This window comes from Pleuronectes platessa, chromosome 3, assembly GCF_947347685.1.
Source record: "Pleuronectes platessa chromosome 3, fPlePla1.1, whole genome shotgun sequence".
NCBI lineage: Eukaryota > Metazoa > Chordata > Actinopteri > Pleuronectiformes > Pleuronectidae > Pleuronectes > Pleuronectes platessa.
This window is the reverse complement of record NC_070628.1, coordinates 9,415,078-9,432,362: the sequence shown is the minus strand read 5'-3', so window position 1 is coordinate 9,432,362 and position 17,285 is coordinate 9,415,078. Positions and strand designations below refer to the sequence as shown.

At 42.0% G+C, this 17,285-nt stretch overlaps 2 protein-coding genes across 4 annotated transcripts in view; both read right to left on the bottom strand.

Moving 5' to 3' along the window:
* The window catches only part of gab1 (GRB2-associated binding protein 1), a 49,603-nt gene extending 45,551 nt beyond the window's left edge, over nt 1-4,052 (bottom strand). For all 3 annotated transcript variants that reach the window (XM_053417863.1, XM_053417865.1, XM_053417864.1), the window contains exons 1-2: nt 3,578-4,052; nt 3,305-3,447 (exon numbers count right to left, since the gene is read on the bottom strand). In XM_053417863.1, coding sequence (XP_053273838.1) covers nt 3,305-3,376 — 72 coding nt within the window. In that variant the 5' untranslated portion in view covers nt 3,377-3,447; nt 3,578-4,052. The remainder of the gene's footprint in view (nt 1-3,304; nt 3,448-3,577) is intronic.
* Nucleotides 4,053-7,341: 3,289 nt separating this feature from the next.
* On the bottom strand, nt 7,342-16,773 carry usp38 (ubiquitin specific peptidase 38). The gene is made up of 11 exons (XM_053419091.1): nt 16,594-16,773; nt 13,727-14,417; nt 12,722-12,857; nt 12,193-12,322; nt 11,987-12,088; nt 11,435-11,593; nt 11,068-11,261; nt 10,890-10,983; nt 10,676-10,782; nt 9,034-10,369; nt 7,342-8,483 (listed from the first exon to the last, which is right to left on the bottom strand). The coding sequence occupies exons 2-11, from the start codon at nt 14,406-14,408 to the stop codon at nt 8,313-8,315; spliced, it is 3,111 nt and encodes a 1,036-aa protein (XP_053275066.1). The 5' UTR covers nt 14,409-14,417; nt 16,594-16,773; the 3' UTR covers nt 7,342-8,312.
* Nucleotides 16,774-17,285: the final 512 nt, after the last annotated feature.

The window sequence follows — 17,285 nt, the reverse complement described above, 5'->3', positions numbered from 1 at the left end:
ACAGAATGTAGAACCACACAAATTCTATGGCTGATATTCAGAGTAGTAATCAGAACTCATTTTAACTTTGCCAACAGGACAGTTTGATGACGCTGTGAAGCAGCACGGGATCATGGGAGTTGTCTTCACCACCATTTCAGATTCAAATCTACCTGACGAATCATGTCCATGGGCAATGAATCATCACGATCCATTACGAGTGACCAATACCAACAGCGGAACTGCTCATATGCAGACGATCTCAGATACGCAAGTTTCTAACTGTAAAATTGTTTCGGTGAGGTAATGAAAAAGGACCCGGTAGCCCCCAGAATATTGAAATACCAACACAACTCCTCCATTCAGCCCTTAAACTTTCCCACTAATCCTTCTCAGCTTAAAACCACAATGTCTGTCTGTTTTGGGCACCGACTCAAACAGCTGGTGGTGAGTTGCCAAATAGGTAAGTTTTGACTAGTTTGTCATCTGCCAAAAAAGAAAAGCACAGTCAGTGGTTGTGCAGATTACACAGCCTCCTGTGACAAAGCACTATAACCTTTCAAGGGGAGGGGGTATGAACCAGCCACCCACTTTTCTGTTAATCACTATTATGTCAATGGAGGAAAAGCCATTTGCAGAGCACATAAAATCTTGAGGCCGTACTGCATTATGGACCATAGGGGCTAGATTTGCCGATCCAGCTGATGAGCTGCGGTGAAGAAACTACTTTGATGCCGGGAGACCAACTTAAAAATTGATGGGAATATTTAATGCTTGGAAGTTACGTTTGGGGCTGACTGTGTGATATCGAAACCTGATGGCTGAAGTATCCATCATGAGCTCAGCGTAGAAATGAGGTTTGAAATCTGAGGAATCTTGGTCCTAAAGTACTGTTTTGGTTTGAGCTCATATGGAGGCTTCACTATGGGTCTCTGCAGCCAGCACGGTATAAGAATGGATGCAAGTATCTGTTCTGATAATCCTAATGCAAGACTGGTTGGTGGTGGTGCAGGTCCCTAAAGCCTCTAAAAAACATTTTCACGTGTTGCCTTTGTTTTTAACTTCGTTCTTCATGGCCAACCAGTGATTTAAAAATGACAAAGAGCCACAAAAACAACCAACCATGGGTAGTCACATAAAATATAAAAGGAAACAATAATGTTGTTTGCTGATCAGCTGTAAACCATTAAAGTCTTCCCCGGGAAGAAATTAGAATCAGAAGACTTCCCAGGATCATAATAACATACTGGGAGATGTCCCGCAAGCTATTCTCTACTTTTCCCATTAGAACAACTAAGTCTGCCACCAGTACTCTATTGAGAAAGAACAATTCTGAATCATTCAGGCTACGGCCGTACCAATACTTTCAGTTTCAACGAGCATTTGGAAAACTAGGATGATCTCTGTCCATACCAGCGTTTTAGCTCAGACAGAAATTCCATCCAAGCTCAAACACCTGTAAATGTGCATCACATGACCCTTCAGTTGGCATGTGGGTACAAACAGGAAGTCAATTTTCTACTTGTGGTTGGTGGATCTGGGAAATTCACTTGTTGCAGCAGCAGGCAGGTCAGAATGAGGCAAGAGAATAAAAATAAAGAACTTAAGACCCGTAAAGACAGTGACACAACAAATGGCCCTATCAAGTAGTTAAGTAGGATTTTATCTTCCTGTGCGTCCAATTATATTTGATCATGAGTCCGAGACGGCTCCTCCCGTCTGTGTGTCTAGATTTTAGTTTTACTGCTTTAATGAAAAACATTACATTGGACCTGTTGCTTCTGTGAAAACAAACTCCCCCTCTCAAGTTGAGGGCCTCATAATTCCAATATCAATAACAGAGATATCCACTGATCCACAAGGGAAACATGTAGCAAGTTATTTACTGTTTTGCGTCAGAGCTGATGTTGTGGGCCACAAAAGGATTTTTCCCAACTGCACAACAAAACAATCAGAAGCAACTGCACTGAAACTGGTATGAAACAGGGAATGGCTGCTTGTGGATGGGATGATCTGAGTGAGTAACACCGGTGAAAGTTTAACAGTCAGTGTGGGGCTGTAAACGCTAATTGCTACAGTAGCTGTGACAAACAACACAACATTAAGTACATCGAACAACTCTCTGTAACCACCGTTTGAAATCCACAGGAAAGTTGTCATCCACTGTTGCATTGCTCCACTGTTAATGTAAATTGTTTAACCCTCAGCTCATTGGGTTGCTGGTCTGAGAAAAATCAAATCCTCACACAGGAATTTATATTGGAATGGGTCAATAACTAAAAGCTTAGGAAGGCTAATTCCACAAACGTCTGTCTTTTTGTCTGTCTGTATGTGGAATGCATATCTCACCAACTATCTTATCAGCTTCACACCTCGCATATCTACTGTAAAGTGTCAGAGAAAGTTCATTCTTATTCTTTATGAAAAATGTGAATTATCTTTAATGCAGATTAACCAGGTAGGATGAAAGCATAGATTTCTCGGTTCACTCCTGTACCATAGACTGTATAGCGTGCAACAATCAGCCCTCAAACTACAAGAAGTGACAGAATGTTGCAGAACTGTTGGAGGAGGAATCAAGGAAACAGCCTATTCCAGGCAGGCATGTTAAGAATGTGCACTGCACTAGTAAAACCAATTCAGTTTCATTTTATGAAAAACGTTGACTCTAAAAACCTCACTGCAGATAAACCGGGTAGGATGGACGTTAAGTGTTTCCCCTTCGCTCTGCACCAAACACTGTTTGTGAAAAGTTCTACACAAAACGTCCAGCACACAAACGACAAAAGGTAACAGTACATTACAGAACTGTTGGAGGAGGACTCACTAATGACAAGGAAACAGCCCATGAAAAACAAATCGACTATAACACCTTCTCTGCAGATAAACCAGGTAGGATGGACGCAGAGTTTATCAAACATCTATGCTGCAACCAGGGTCTGTGTATAAAACGGTCTGCACACAACATTAAGCACACAAACAACAAAAAGTGAGATTGTATTGTACAACTGTGTGAGGAGGACTCACTAAAGACAAGGAATGATTGTGAAGGACACTCCTGGCAAGCAAACAGCCCACTCCCAAACAGGCAGAAAGCCTAAAAACAAACAGCCATGTGTCCTACGTGCTAACTCGTGGTTAGGTCCGCTCAGAGGAGACGCAGGTTCAGAAAGAGAGACACACACACAGCGATAAGGTTGTCCTGCAGGAGCTGAGGCCTGCACATGTCTGTCCCCCGTCCCCCCCACGACAGAACCGACACACCGCGCGCACCACTTGTATCACACACAACGCAACAAATAGGATATATATAAAGTGCACTTACGTAACGTCTCAACTTTTTTTCCGGAGGAGACTTTCTCAGCCAGCCCGAATACACCACGTCCCCCCCGCTCATGGCTGCGGATCTGGGAATCTCTCCCGGGACTCGCGGCGGCTTCGATCGTCCTGGGGAGTGTCTGCTCCGACCTGCAGCGACAAGAAGAAGAACAAGAAGAAGAAGAAAAGGAAAAGCTCAGAGTGGGACACTGGGACGTTTCAAAAGTTGCTTTTCCCTTCCTGGGTAAACAGCGTCACTCCTTCGAGAAGTCCAACTCACCGACACGGCCGAGGCTCTGAAATGCACGGACCAGATTTCCCACGAGTTGGAGTCAAATAAGCGGCCGCGTCCTGAGCGCGGAGCGGGTTCGAACCTCCGAGGCGCCGCCTTCAGTGCGAACACCCGCCGTGACTTGTGCGTTGTGTCCAAACTGGAACACGAAGAGAGAAAGCCAGCTGAAGTTTTTTTCTTCTTCTTCTTCTTTTTGTTGTTGTTGTTATATGCGTCGCCTTGTGCTGGTTCCCGTCAAAGTGGAGCGATTCCCGGTTGGCGATAAGAGGAGTGGTGGGTGTCCCGCAGTGACCCGCAACATAGTTCACCTGGTCCCCGGAGCGAGAGGAAACTACAGAAACTACCGGATTCACCGTCTCTTCACTGCCATGGCTCCTTCATGGTGATTGACAGGGTGGCTCCGTCTCTCCCTGAACTCACCCTCCTTTGGAACATGGCGGCGTCAAGCTGGCGCGGCTCGCGAAGGGAGAAGCACGGGAAGCGAGGGTGGCTCCGCTTTCAAAATAAAGGGAAAGACACTCACCGATTCGCTAGTTCTTGAGTTTCAAGTTTTTATTGTCAAATGTAAGTTAGCACAAGGTCAATGGAACGACTGGAACTGTTTTGTGTTACCAGTCTAAATTTATATATATATATAAGTTTTCACTTTTACATTTTTTAATTTCAGTAAATTTAGTTTTGTATGTTATTTGAACGCTGAGTCTGAATCAATGTTGATTTCATAATAAAAGCCTTCAATATCCAGCAATATGTTAGTTAGCTCAACATTTCAGATGAATGGCTCAATTAAAAAGATGTTTACAAAAAAGTAAATACAATACAAAATATCATAAATATCAATAATAATTTTGATATAATAAACTTTTAATCACATTTATTAATCTATTTATTTATTTAGAATAAAAATAAAAGCCTTCTCATATGTATTGCTACAATTGTTTGTACGTCTATTTGTGTATGAATACAAATATAATAGATCAATGTATTTATGAATCAATGTAGAAAATAATTAAGTAAATAACCGAATCAATATGTTGATAGAACAATTTTTAATAAATAAAATATTAAATCGCAAGCTCATTTATTTACGCACACTTGTGTAATTGTCTTTTCATGCACGAGGCACAACCCCTTCCATCGTCAAGGGGACATTTGTTCTGAAGGTCGCAGTCGGAAGTTGTATCTGTCTAGCTCTGTTGGAATAACCACTGGTGTGGAGGAGGAGGCGAGCCGGGAAAAGTGTAGTTCCCTGCTCCGTGGGACATGTAGTCCAACCCCCGCTGTGTCCCGTCCCTGAACACCAGTGGAGGCAGGGTTCAGGGGCTGAGCGGTGGTGAAACACAGCGAAATACAGCTTTTATAAAAGTTCTCTCAGACGAAGAAAATAATCAGCTCCTGAGTGAAGGTCCCAACAAATCATGACATGGCTGAACTACAGAATCCACAATGACACATGTATTCTGGAGGAAACTCCCCCCACATAGAATGTGCAGTTTGAATGATGACACTGGACCAACTGACCTACTCACAGGTGTATTTTATGAAATGTATCGGTGTTATTATTATTGTTGTTGATGTTGTTGCTGTTGTTGCTATATTATCAATAATGATAAACAATTACAAACTGCTTTACAAGTCAAAAAACGAACAATTTAAAGCCAAAAATATAGGAAACAACCACTGAAGCAAACAATACAAACCAAAAGCCGGTGATCACACAGTGGTGGAGCACAGATACAAGACTAAAGATATTATGGATGAGAAAAGACTGACAATAAAATAAAATAAAACATAAGGAAAACAACAAAACAGTCTGTTAAAATTAAATAAACAAACATAAGCAATTAAAGGTGAATTCAGACCTCAAGTCCTGAGAAAGCACACGAAAAAAATGTGTCTTTACAAAAGATTTAAAAGACAGATTTTACAAATACAGTGCGTTTTGGCCTGTTTATCAACATGACCATGTAACTACAAGCACCATATTCCTAATTTAACTTATTTTGTTATTATTATTAATGCTGTTTTCATTTGAACTGTATCCTAAGAGAGAACATCGCATGTACCAATACTGGTTGGATTGTCCGACACCAAACTGGTTAACGTAAAGAAAAAGGTTACACTTGCAATCCTGGTATTGATCTGGCTTCCAAAACCTGATCGATCTCCCAAGCTCACCAGAGCATCTAAAACTGGTCTCATCCACTGAGACATGTTTCTCCTGGACTCAGATTGGTATCCGAGGAATCTTATTGGAATGCTATTGTAATGGTAAACACTTCCCCCCAAAGGATGTTCCCTGTTATTCTATGATTAATGACTTTTCCATTGCACAGGCCCACAGCCTCCCTCTACAGCCTCGCTACTGATGAAGAAACAGGGAGCAATTAAAGGCTCAGGACGCAATACACCAATTCCACTTAATTATCTATTAAGCTCTAATCTGCAGTGTTACAACTTCAGATGCACACAAGATCCGGCCATGTTCTCGCTGCACCAGACTTTTACATTGCTACCTCTGTGACACTGTGTGTTTGTGTGAAGCTGTTTCTTTGTTTCACGTTGTCTCCTCTTGTGTTTCACTGGTGCAAAAATATTGTCTATACGTGGGCCAAACAGCATTCTTGTTAGCTGATGATATCTGAGTTTTAGTGCATAACTCCTTTGGGCCAGCACCAGATGAAAACATTTGTAAACATTACGGAATCCTAATGTGACATAAGATTTAAAGAGACAATGTAATATATTATTCCCGGGAGGGAAGATTTTCAACAAAAATCTAATGGTTCAGTTGATTAATAATTTAGAGTCATTGATTTTTTTTTTCAAATGCCCTTTGAAAGCTTTGGTGCTACTGCTGGGTTTTTTTTCTCCTGTAAAATTGCAATTGAGTAAAAACAGCATTGTTTCAAATAACTTGTTGCCCTAGTTGGACTTTTATTTGCCCATGACTGTAGGATTAATAATAAGCAGGGATCGGTGATTTCCCAGTTCCCCTTTCAGTCACTGGTTTGCCTATTCCATATATGCAATTGTGCAAAAATATTTCGCAATCAAAACCACAAATGGAAGAATAAGTATGCAAGTCATGATTCACTCAGCAGAAACATATATATATATATATATATATATATATATATATATATATATATATAAATACATCTCTCTCAATAACTACATGTATTTGCCATGTTTATTTAAGATATTCATAAGTTCACCTTAAAACACTGTGAAATGATTTCATATTTATCATAGCACCTGAATATATTGTGAAACATTCATATATTAATTTACTTATCAGTCACTTATTGTGTATACAGTTATTGAAGTACTTCCTTATATATTTATTTGTGTTATCTTTATACTTTTACAATCAAGTTTATTTTAACTGCGGAGCATGTAAAGTGGTTCAGATTAATTGGGGACTCCTAGTGGTCAGTAAAGTTTCTGCAGTAGAAATGCTGAAATATGGAAAGTAGGTAATAGGGTCATTTAGGTAAAGCTGAGCTCGAATACAGGAGCTTGACTGTTTGGTTCACTACCACAGGGATGATTTTCCGGAAACCACTTGCTGCCTTCCACGGCTCAGTTGAACATTTGTATACTGTCTTCCATTTCTTATTTTACCATTTGTCCTGCCATGTATTTAATATCACATCAGTTCAGTCCTCACCATCTACCCACTGATACAACTTTAAATAACTGGGACGTTGTTTTTTTTGTAGAGACAAAGACAATACGACAAACACTGATTTGTTTTCCTTGTTTTTTGAGTTTTTACTGGAGGGAAAGGTGAAGCCATTATGAATATTAACACAGTACAGCTGAGGTTGTAAATTCAGATCACTTCTTCAAAGTCTGCATTAAATATCAAAAGGCACATAAAAATCTGCATGAACACAAAAGTCTCCCTGAATGATCAAATCAGGGGAATGACATTACAATATGTTGTCAGACAGTAACCTGTTGTAACAAGGACTTTTTAATCCTCTGTAAATCCCACTAGCTGAGAGCATGGAAACAGCTTTAAATATTCTTACTGAAAATGCCTTAACTTGGACATTTTCCCAGTTTTCACTTTTCTTATATATTTTTTTATCTCATGAATATTCAGAAATGATACTTAGGTTGTATTTACATTTATTGCATGGCATATCAAACCTATAAAACACACACAAAAACGAAAATATTTAAGTAAAACTCCGCAGCATTTGATAGCTCCCTGCAAATCAGAAAAGTAAACAAAGTTTGTTCAGAAATCTGACCGATCAGAAGACCCATCTTACAATTGGATGTGTTATTCTTTGTCATAAATACAAGCCAGTTAACAAGAGTATGTTCTAGATGTGTACATTTCCATCAATGTACTTCTATAGTGTAACTGTATATATTGGCAAATTTCTATAAATTAAGGGAGAAAACACTTCAATCAATGGGTGTTTTCTACCAATTGTTTTATCAATGGAAGACTACAATAATGAAATCACCAAAACCTAACCCTGAATAAATAAAAAATAAAATATTAAATGCTGACCATGGTACAGTGGTGTAAAAACTATTCAAGTCAAAATCAAATCTATGATCAGAACCAGCACAGATACTCAATGCTTGATTAAGATTGTTCTTAGATCATCTCAGTGCTCTCTGTCAGAGGTTATGTGCACAAGAGTCCAGGGCCTCCCTAGTGTCAGTTCATGTGGGTTTCCTGCTGCGTTTATTTGGTTCAGAACACCAGTCTGCTAATGGTATTGAAACCCCCTCCTCCTCCTCCTCCTCCTCCACCAGATGGGCCGCAGCTCCCTGGTGGGTTATTGTCATCTGAACCGTTGGGCCTGAATGAACAGGACGATGAAGGGGCCTGCAGAGCCTGGGTCCGAGCATTGAGCTCCTGTTCCTGTTGACATCATGAAGGAAAGAGACATTTTTACACATCGGCCTATTTCTCAACTGCTAAAAATATGCATACGTGCCAAATGCATCTATGCAGCTCTCTGAGACGGACATTTACATTGTTACAGCACCCTCTAGAGGTCATTCACTTTGGTCACTTATGCAAGCGTGGTGGAATGTCAACCAAACATGGCACAGTTCAGTGACTCGTGAAATTACACTTCACATCTTAACGGGACAGTTCAGATTTGGCTTCAAGTGCAGTAAAAAAAAAAAATGATATTCTAACCCTTAGCTATCTGTAAGTGAACGTTCTGTTTGCTCTCAGCCATTTTCCACCTGAGAGAATCTTGTACAATGCCTGACTTTCATAATAACCGCACACTTAGGAGGTTAGCAGTAATAATGTTTTAAGTCAATGCATGACATGCGTTAAAAATAGGTCAGAATATCCATGGAAGTCTTAGCAGGTATGATTTATGGACACTGATAGTTTAGACGTGTACGACAAGGCTGAGGGAGCGGTATCGTTTCTTTTGTTCACCTTCACTTACCTGTAAATACAGCTTGTTGTCCTTGATAATAGCATCCAGCAGGTCTTTCTGCAGGGGAGGCTCAGCACTCAATCTCATTCCATTTGCTGCGGGTCCCCCATTTATGTTCTGCCCTTGTAGCTCCTGTTTTCTGTACATAAGCACATAAGCTGTGTCCTTGGGGAAGCGATTAGTAATGTTTTGCACTGATTGGAAGGAGGTGAATGTCACTCTGCTGTCATTGAACAGCAGCCAATCCTTCGCTTCCTGGACACTCGTAGGGACTGTGTCTCCTTGTTCGGATGGAACTGAGAGAGCTGAGCAAGTGGAGAGGTCACACTCGGCCTGGCCGTTCCCCAAATTATCATGGAGGGCAAAGTGATTGGCTGGGTGCTGCGATGCATCTGTTCCGCTGAGGTTACGGCCGTAAGAGTAGTAGTGGCCACTCTCTGATGATATACCAGAATGCATCACCACTGAGCTGAGGACATAGGGCACGGACAACACTGGCATTTCTCCTTCTCCATTTGTCTGCTCTAGTCCATCAATCCTCTCCTTCTCCTCTTCCTCCTCCTCTCTTTGAGACGGTTTGAGTTTCTTGGCCAGATTCTCACTGCTCTCAGGAGAATCCACTTGCAGAGAAGAGGAGGTGGAAGAAGGCCGTGTCATTGAAGGGGGATGTACTGGAAGTCTCATTAGAGATGGGATGGTCACGTTTTCCAGAATCTTCCTCCGGACGTGGCATTTAGCATCGTAAGAGAATCGCAGCAGAGTGAGGATCAAGTACTCGGGTGCTGACACCACTTTCAAGGTCTTCTCTGCCCGCTGGAGGGAGCTACACTTCTCACAGAAATAGGCATTGTCTTCATCTAGGGTCTCTGGGGCCAAAAAATAGTTCACCAGGTCCGGCACAGAGAGGGGAGGCTCATTTGTCACTGGCGTCAAAGGGACATTGCTAGCCGGGGATTTGCCTGGTTCAAGAATCTCACTGCCACCATTAACAGATCCCTGACAGAGAACCTTGGGCTCCTCCTGGGGCCCAAAAGGCTGAGGGCCATTCAGAGAGGTGGCAGAGGGACAAAAGGCCAATGGGAGGTCACTGAAAGGCTCCTCTTTCTCAGAGATGCAGTTGCATTGTGTACAGCGAATGCCTGTGACCAGCTTCCCACCAAACATCCTCTCTATCAAAGTCTTCCCATCATTCTCAGGTTTGGTGTCTGCAGGAGCCGAAGGCAACTCTTCGCCCTCCTCTGGAGAAGTCAGATCTGTTGGGTCTTTGCTGCTTGTGTCGACAGGGGAGGCAACCTTTGGCTTAGCTGATTCCAGGACCTGAATTGTTCTCTCCTCTTCATGCAACCTTGAGACCAGGAGACAGGAACCAATCATCGCCAGGCCAATCTTTCTCAAAGAGTCATATCATTTCATTCTTGAGACAACATACGTTACACTAGTAAGCTCCAGTAATACACTTAAAATGCCTAAAGTTCAAAACATGAATAATTATTAACATAAAAATTAACATAATTAATGTATATCCAAACTTTGTATAATGTCTATTCATTTGGCAATACAAGAAAAGCATTGGAATCTATTCGGTTTTATCTAAACTGATGCATAAACTTCACATAGTCTTACTGGGATTGATTAGTCCAGGCTACAGTACCTGTCTAGAAGGAACCTGAGGTACTCAGAACAGTCCTGCTGAGAGCCCATGTTGAACCAGGGAGGCCGAGACACTTCCAAGAAGTTTCTGGGAGCATATGCTGCCCTCTACAGGACACACGCACACAAACACACAGAGTCTCATTGTCAACCACCTTTACGATCCACAAGTAACAATATGTGGTATAAATCTGTTATGCAGAGGCAACACTAACCTGTGTGTGCGCAAGGAAAGCAAAGAGCAACTGAAGCTTTTTCATCACTGTGTTGGAACCGTTCAGATGTAATGATAAAACCTGCCTCCTGAAACTGAGAAAAAGTCATAATCAATCCCATGTTACATAGAAAGGGTGTGTACATGTGCATGGTGTGTGTGTGTGTGTGCATACTCACTCTGTGGCCATGAAGAGGGTCTGGATGATGCTGTTCATGAAACAGGTGTTCCCCAGGTTGACCAGGCCTGTCTTACCCGTCTCAGACTTCCCAGCTTGCTTCAGTAGACCAGACACAAATGAGTTGGACTGAGACGTCCAGGCACTTTGATTCAACACCAGTTTTATCTTCTCCTCGCCGGGGTTTGGGAGATCCTGACAGAACAAATTTAAATAATGTATAAGATACATAACACAAAGGGTACTCTGGAAATTCCGTGTTGGAAATTGACAACAAATAATGCAGGTTTTGGTTATTTATTCAATGAAGAACACAAATTAATATATTTTAGAAATATTGCTGCATGAGGTGTTCTGCACTATTTTACCTTGATGGCCTCTAGTATGTGGTCATAGAGGTCAGGGAAGCCGGAGTACTGGTACATCATGCAGTGTATGAGCTCCGTGAACTGCACCAGGAAAGCTTTACTGGTGGGGAGACCATCTGTCCTTAAGGATTGGACTAGATGCACCACATGTGGAACAACCTAAGAAAGTGAGGGATGAAGGGGAAGAGAAGAATAAGGACACTGTGGTGTTGAAAGCAGTAGAAGCTACTACTTATATTAATCACACAAATCTGCAGTGCTGTCAGCCAGAGGGAAGTTGCACATAAGGAACCCCACAGAGAATTCAGTCTCATTTTCTGATTATTTTTATTCATTTCATGTTTTATGGATTCTAATAGGCCAACTCAAGGCATTGGTCATCATTTTAGTGTATCACATGTCCTCAATGGTGGAGCAAAGTCAGGCCTTGGGTTCTCGGATAAGTCTGTGCAGCTTTGAAGTAATTTAAACCAAAAAATGAGAAAACCGATACAGTCAGTGGCCGGCCATTTGAGAGGGAAATGGGCTGTGCGGAGACAGGAGATCCCTTACCAAATGGAAGGCCTCAGGAGAGTGCTGGAAACTCAGCAGCATATGAGAGAGCACGGTTAGGGCCCCCTGCCGCACTATAGGGTACCACAGACGACTGAATACCTGTGGATTAAAAATACATCTTTATGTCATTAAAAGATTTAAACAAGCACTACATTTTCTCCTTCCTGAGGGCATCAATACATTAAAACGAGGACTTGACGAACCAGTTCAATCTTGAGCAGAGTGACATCGATAAGGATAGTGAACTTCTGAACTGCAGCGAGTCCTTTCAACAGAGCGATGACCCAAGTGTCAACGTGATTGGCCAGAGGCCAAGAGAGCCAGTCAATCATCCTAGACAGACAGAAGAAGATGGTGTTGAGTGTATATACTGAGCACAACGGAGACATTAAATACATGTATAGTTTGCTATACTTGAGCGACAATGTTCAATTTAGTGATGCAACAAAAACACTACAAACATCCAGCTTAAATAAATGGTTATGGTTAAATGGTTTTGTATTTATATAGCGCTTTTCTAGTCTTGATGACCACTCAAAGCTCTTTACAGTACAGTTTTACATTCACCCATTCACACACACATTCATACTATGGGGGGGCATTCGGGGTTCAGCATCTTGCCCAAGGACACTTCAGCATGCAGATGGGTCAGACTGGGGATCGAACCGCCGACCTTCAGGTTGGAGGACGACCACTCTACCCTCAGCCACAGCTGACAATGTGTGAGCTAACCTGCAGAGGGCTTTAGTCATGCTGGCGTCTTTGACATTCTGGTCTGTGGTGAGGCTCTTGATGAGCACCGTGATCATCTGGACCGGGATGTGCTGGACCAGGCTGGCGAGGGCGATGGCTGGCTCAAAGGAAGGGTCTGCGAGATTCAAGCCACAATCAAAGTGAAACACAATCACACAACAGTACATTTTCTTTTTCTCTCAATGGACAGAAAGTGCCGTACAAACATGAACATTTTTGATTTGTACTACGGAGTGCAAGACCACCACAAACTAAGGCCTCAGCTTAACGGTTGATTCTTTAAGCTTCACAGTTTTTGTATTCACAGCAGGGCTGGTTATGTTGTACTTTAAGTAGTTATTGTTGCTTTATCGATCCCTGGTCAAAGCATTTGACAATCGTTTCCGTTGGGACGTCTTGATTAAGCCCCTAACCCTGATCCAAGGTCTGTGAGTATCTGACAATATAGATTGAGACTACATTTCTTCTCACATAATAGAGCTGCACTTCAACGAAATTAGGCCTATTTTAACATTAAAACATTTGTAATGCTTTAACAGTTTATTAATGAATAACTTTAGAAATCTCCACTTTAAAAAAACCTTTACAATTGCAGCAATTTCACTGAAATCGAGGGAGAATGACCCTTTAACCCGCACCGGCTCTGCTCGCACCGCTCACTGTCACATGCTGTCAGTGTGACTTTCATTGTAACTGAAGCCCGATGTTTATCTTGTGCTGCTTCACAGTTCAGTCACTCAACAACAACAACACTGCACAGTACGCTCAGGACACTATCACTAAAATGCACCATTAATATAAGGTCGGCAGCTGAATTTCAGCTTTTAACTGAAATAGTCTGAACTTAACTACATCTTTGTAAAATTACGACTTGAGTCGCCACATTAAAATAACCCGTGTGTCAACAATAATAATAATAATAAGATGGATGTTTCTGTCTCATTAAACTGCATCCCCATGTATTATAGACAGAATGAGTCTCACCTGTGGAGGAGATAATGGAAAAGACTTCCTGCAGTGAGGGAAGCAGTGTGGCGGGGTCAGCCTTCCAGATGTTCTGCAGCAGCGTGCTGACCTTAGTCACCTGACCCACATACTCTCTCAGCTCTCGCTCTTGGCTGGAGAAGCAGTGGAAGTAACTGATGGTCCTGACCAGCTGCTGGCAAAACAGAACGCCTGACTTATCCCTGGGGATGCACTGCACAAAGTCCGACAGCATGGTGCTCAGGCGGGCACAAACAGTTGGCTCCGGACGCTCACACACCATCCTTAAGACCTCCACCTGGATCATGCTGAAGATCTCCAGCACCGACGGGCAGCTGATGAGTAGCCGCAGGCAGCAGTGGATGTGTTCTATTATGATTGGGTCTCTGTTGCTCAGCGGGCCATAGCCCTGCTGGAGAAGACCGAGGACAAAGTCTTTACTGAAGAAACACTCAAACTCTGGGCGGTGGTAACGCGCATAGGCTTCCAAAACCTGGAAGCCAATCTGCTTCTGGAAGGCATCTTCACCAAGCAAGATGAGGCGGGTGGTGAGAGTAAACAGCGCCCGACACTGCTCCTCGTTCACCTCTTTCTCTGCAGCTTCCACTACCTTCTTCACAATGGCCCTCTTCACTAGAACAGAGTGATCGGAGCTCACGAGGCCCTCCAAAATCTTGTCCATTATGACGGTCTGTAGAAGAGAATACAGGAAATAATTAGCTTGACACTTCCTTATCACAGAGTCTGGCCTCATACTTGACCATCACTTTGGAGATATCACAAATTGTTTATGATGTTTAAATCTCCGTGAAAACAAGAGAGAGTTTGGTCTCATTGATGTGCCGAGCTCTTTCCACTCCAGCTGTCAGAGCGCATCAATTGTCTGCATTCACTGAGTGAACATTGTCAGTGACAAACACAGAACATGTTTACTCAGCTGAATGGGCAGCGAACATGTACTATAGACTGAGCCTCATTAAAGCCAAGTAAACTAGCCATAGATGTTGTTTATTTTTTTTAATCAAACATACAGGTTTTTGATACATTATATTGATTAGAATTCCTGCAGGGGTCATTAAGTATAATCGAAGATTTTTAAGAGCTTTTCAATATGATATAATTTAAAATATTATGCTTATTATAAACGTTATTCTGGACAAAGTATAAATGAATAAATTATCAGTGAAAACTTAATAATTCAATCCAAGAGCAAGGGCTGTAAGCAGCATTGTGCTGGCCCGAACACTGCGATCTCGGGACCTGATGCGGCCGCGAGGGAGGGCTAACAGGGACCAGGCGAAACGGCTCTGTGTTGCTTGCATTTTGTGCATCGCGGGGAGGACAAACACACACGTCACTTCCTCTGATCACTAATCACACATTACGGTACAAGCCATCAGGTGTAGACAACACGGTGAAAATCGAACGTAAATCAAGTTAAAGTTGTAAAATCTGTAAATCGGTTCAGTTCGAAAACTCTTGTTTCTCTTCAGATGGAGTAAGTCGTTCACCGTCTCAACAGTCTGACTTCAGAGGAGTTTCTGATCATTAAATGACACGGACATCAAACAGGATAATTTGGCTTATTCGGGGCTGTTGTTCCACGCATGTAATTTAATGGAGATTGAAAAAAGTACACTGAAGTTAAAGCAGTTCCGTGTGTCACGTTGAAATTTCACGCAACGCCACCAGCTTTTGGACAAGAACTCACAGTTTCCGAAAGACCAAATCATCAGACAATGTTTTGGGGTCCTTGGCCTTGGTCCTTGACATAGTTTTGGAAGATGGATGAGGAGCAGTTCGTCAAAGTGTAAGACATGCAAAAAACGAGACATTTTCTGTTTCCACCAATGGTCCCTGTGACCATACATACATACATTTCCAGTTTGGAGTCAATTGGATCATGTACAACCGAGATACAACTACCTCGTGTTTTGATGGTGATTCATCAATATTTGACGCCACGGTCACACCGTGTGACGAAACCTCACAATTTTGGTTGATTTTAAACCCCATCTTGTTAAGATGATACTCGAATATGATATTTGATGTTGATCTGTTGAAACTTCTAGGAAGAGCTCGTTAAAATACACAATGTGTAAAGCGGATATACTGGCCAATTTGTGCCGGGGACTTTTTTCTCGTACGATCATGATACACGTGTGTACCGAATTTCGAGAAGATCGACTGAACCAGACGGAATTGCAGACGGGGGCGCTGCTGAGCCATTGAACTGTATAATTGTATAACTCATATTGCAAAGTAGTTTGTGTACAATAGCTGTGGCCTCAATTTGTTCCTGATACTTGTATTTATTTACTTCATTTTCTAAATCTAGTTACTGTATATAATGATTGTTACCTCCATCATGGTTTGATCATGTGATTTATGTGAAGGTGCTGCTGCAAAACAACAATTTCCCTTTAAGATAATGAAAGCACTTTATCTTTACACTGTTTATCTGCCTAAGCAGATTAACCAAAATACTCAACAATCTCAAAACGAGTTTATAATGCAAATATAATGACGTTACACGTGTTCAACAATATTTTGAAAACGGTTGTGTTTTGATTGTGTGGAAACAGACGGCTAGCATGCTAACGCTAGCTGTATCGTTAACGTTAAGGGACGCTTCTCAGACAGTTTAAAATCATGGCCCGGATGTTAAATACAGCCACAAACATCCGATGCCAGCCCTCCTGCTCCATCATGACAGCTGTTGTTAAAATCACATATCTGCATAACAAATAACAAAGCCGCCAGACGGGCCTGACATTAGCTGGGTAACGTCAGGAGCCACTGACTTAGCACAAATGCCGCTAACGTTTAAATGAACGTGAGAAGGGGGGTTTATAATGCGCACTTACCAAAATAGAGCATGTCAACAGTGTCCAACCTGAATATCATCAACTGTCGGTCGAAGAAAAACGACTTTTAACAGATAAAACCGTCTTATTTTGGTTCCATTTGTTCGCCCAGCTGATCAACCGACCGCTGACGTCATCCCGGGGACAGAGACGCTGGAAGGACCCAAGCGAGAGGCGATGTGCGTCGCGTACTGTGCCTGTTCCCGCGGAGGAATTGTTTTTTTGCATCAACACCGGAAGTGTCATGTGCAGAGACAATGCGGAGACCTGCTTGATAACAATATTCAAATGTAGTAAACACGTGGTTGAGATATTTATGAGCTTATATACACTACACAGCAGGGGTCCGCGGAGGTACTACAGGTGGGCGCGACATTTTTGGTGGATTAGACAATTAATTAGATTTTTTTATTTTTGTCCACAAATTGAAATGTCTTTAGATACACATGAACATGAATCCAACATATTGTAGCGAACGGACACATGGAGGCAGAAGACGTTATCTTACTGTGTATTAATTGAATAGCTTAGTATTGAATGCACAATAATAGGGTAGCTATGTTTACACATGGCATTAGGCCAGATTTAATATAAAACACAATTGTATACAATAAAGTAGGGGGTCCCTGCTCCATCTCTCCATCAATTTTGGGGTCCTTGGCCTGGAAAACGTTGAAGACCCCTGATGTACA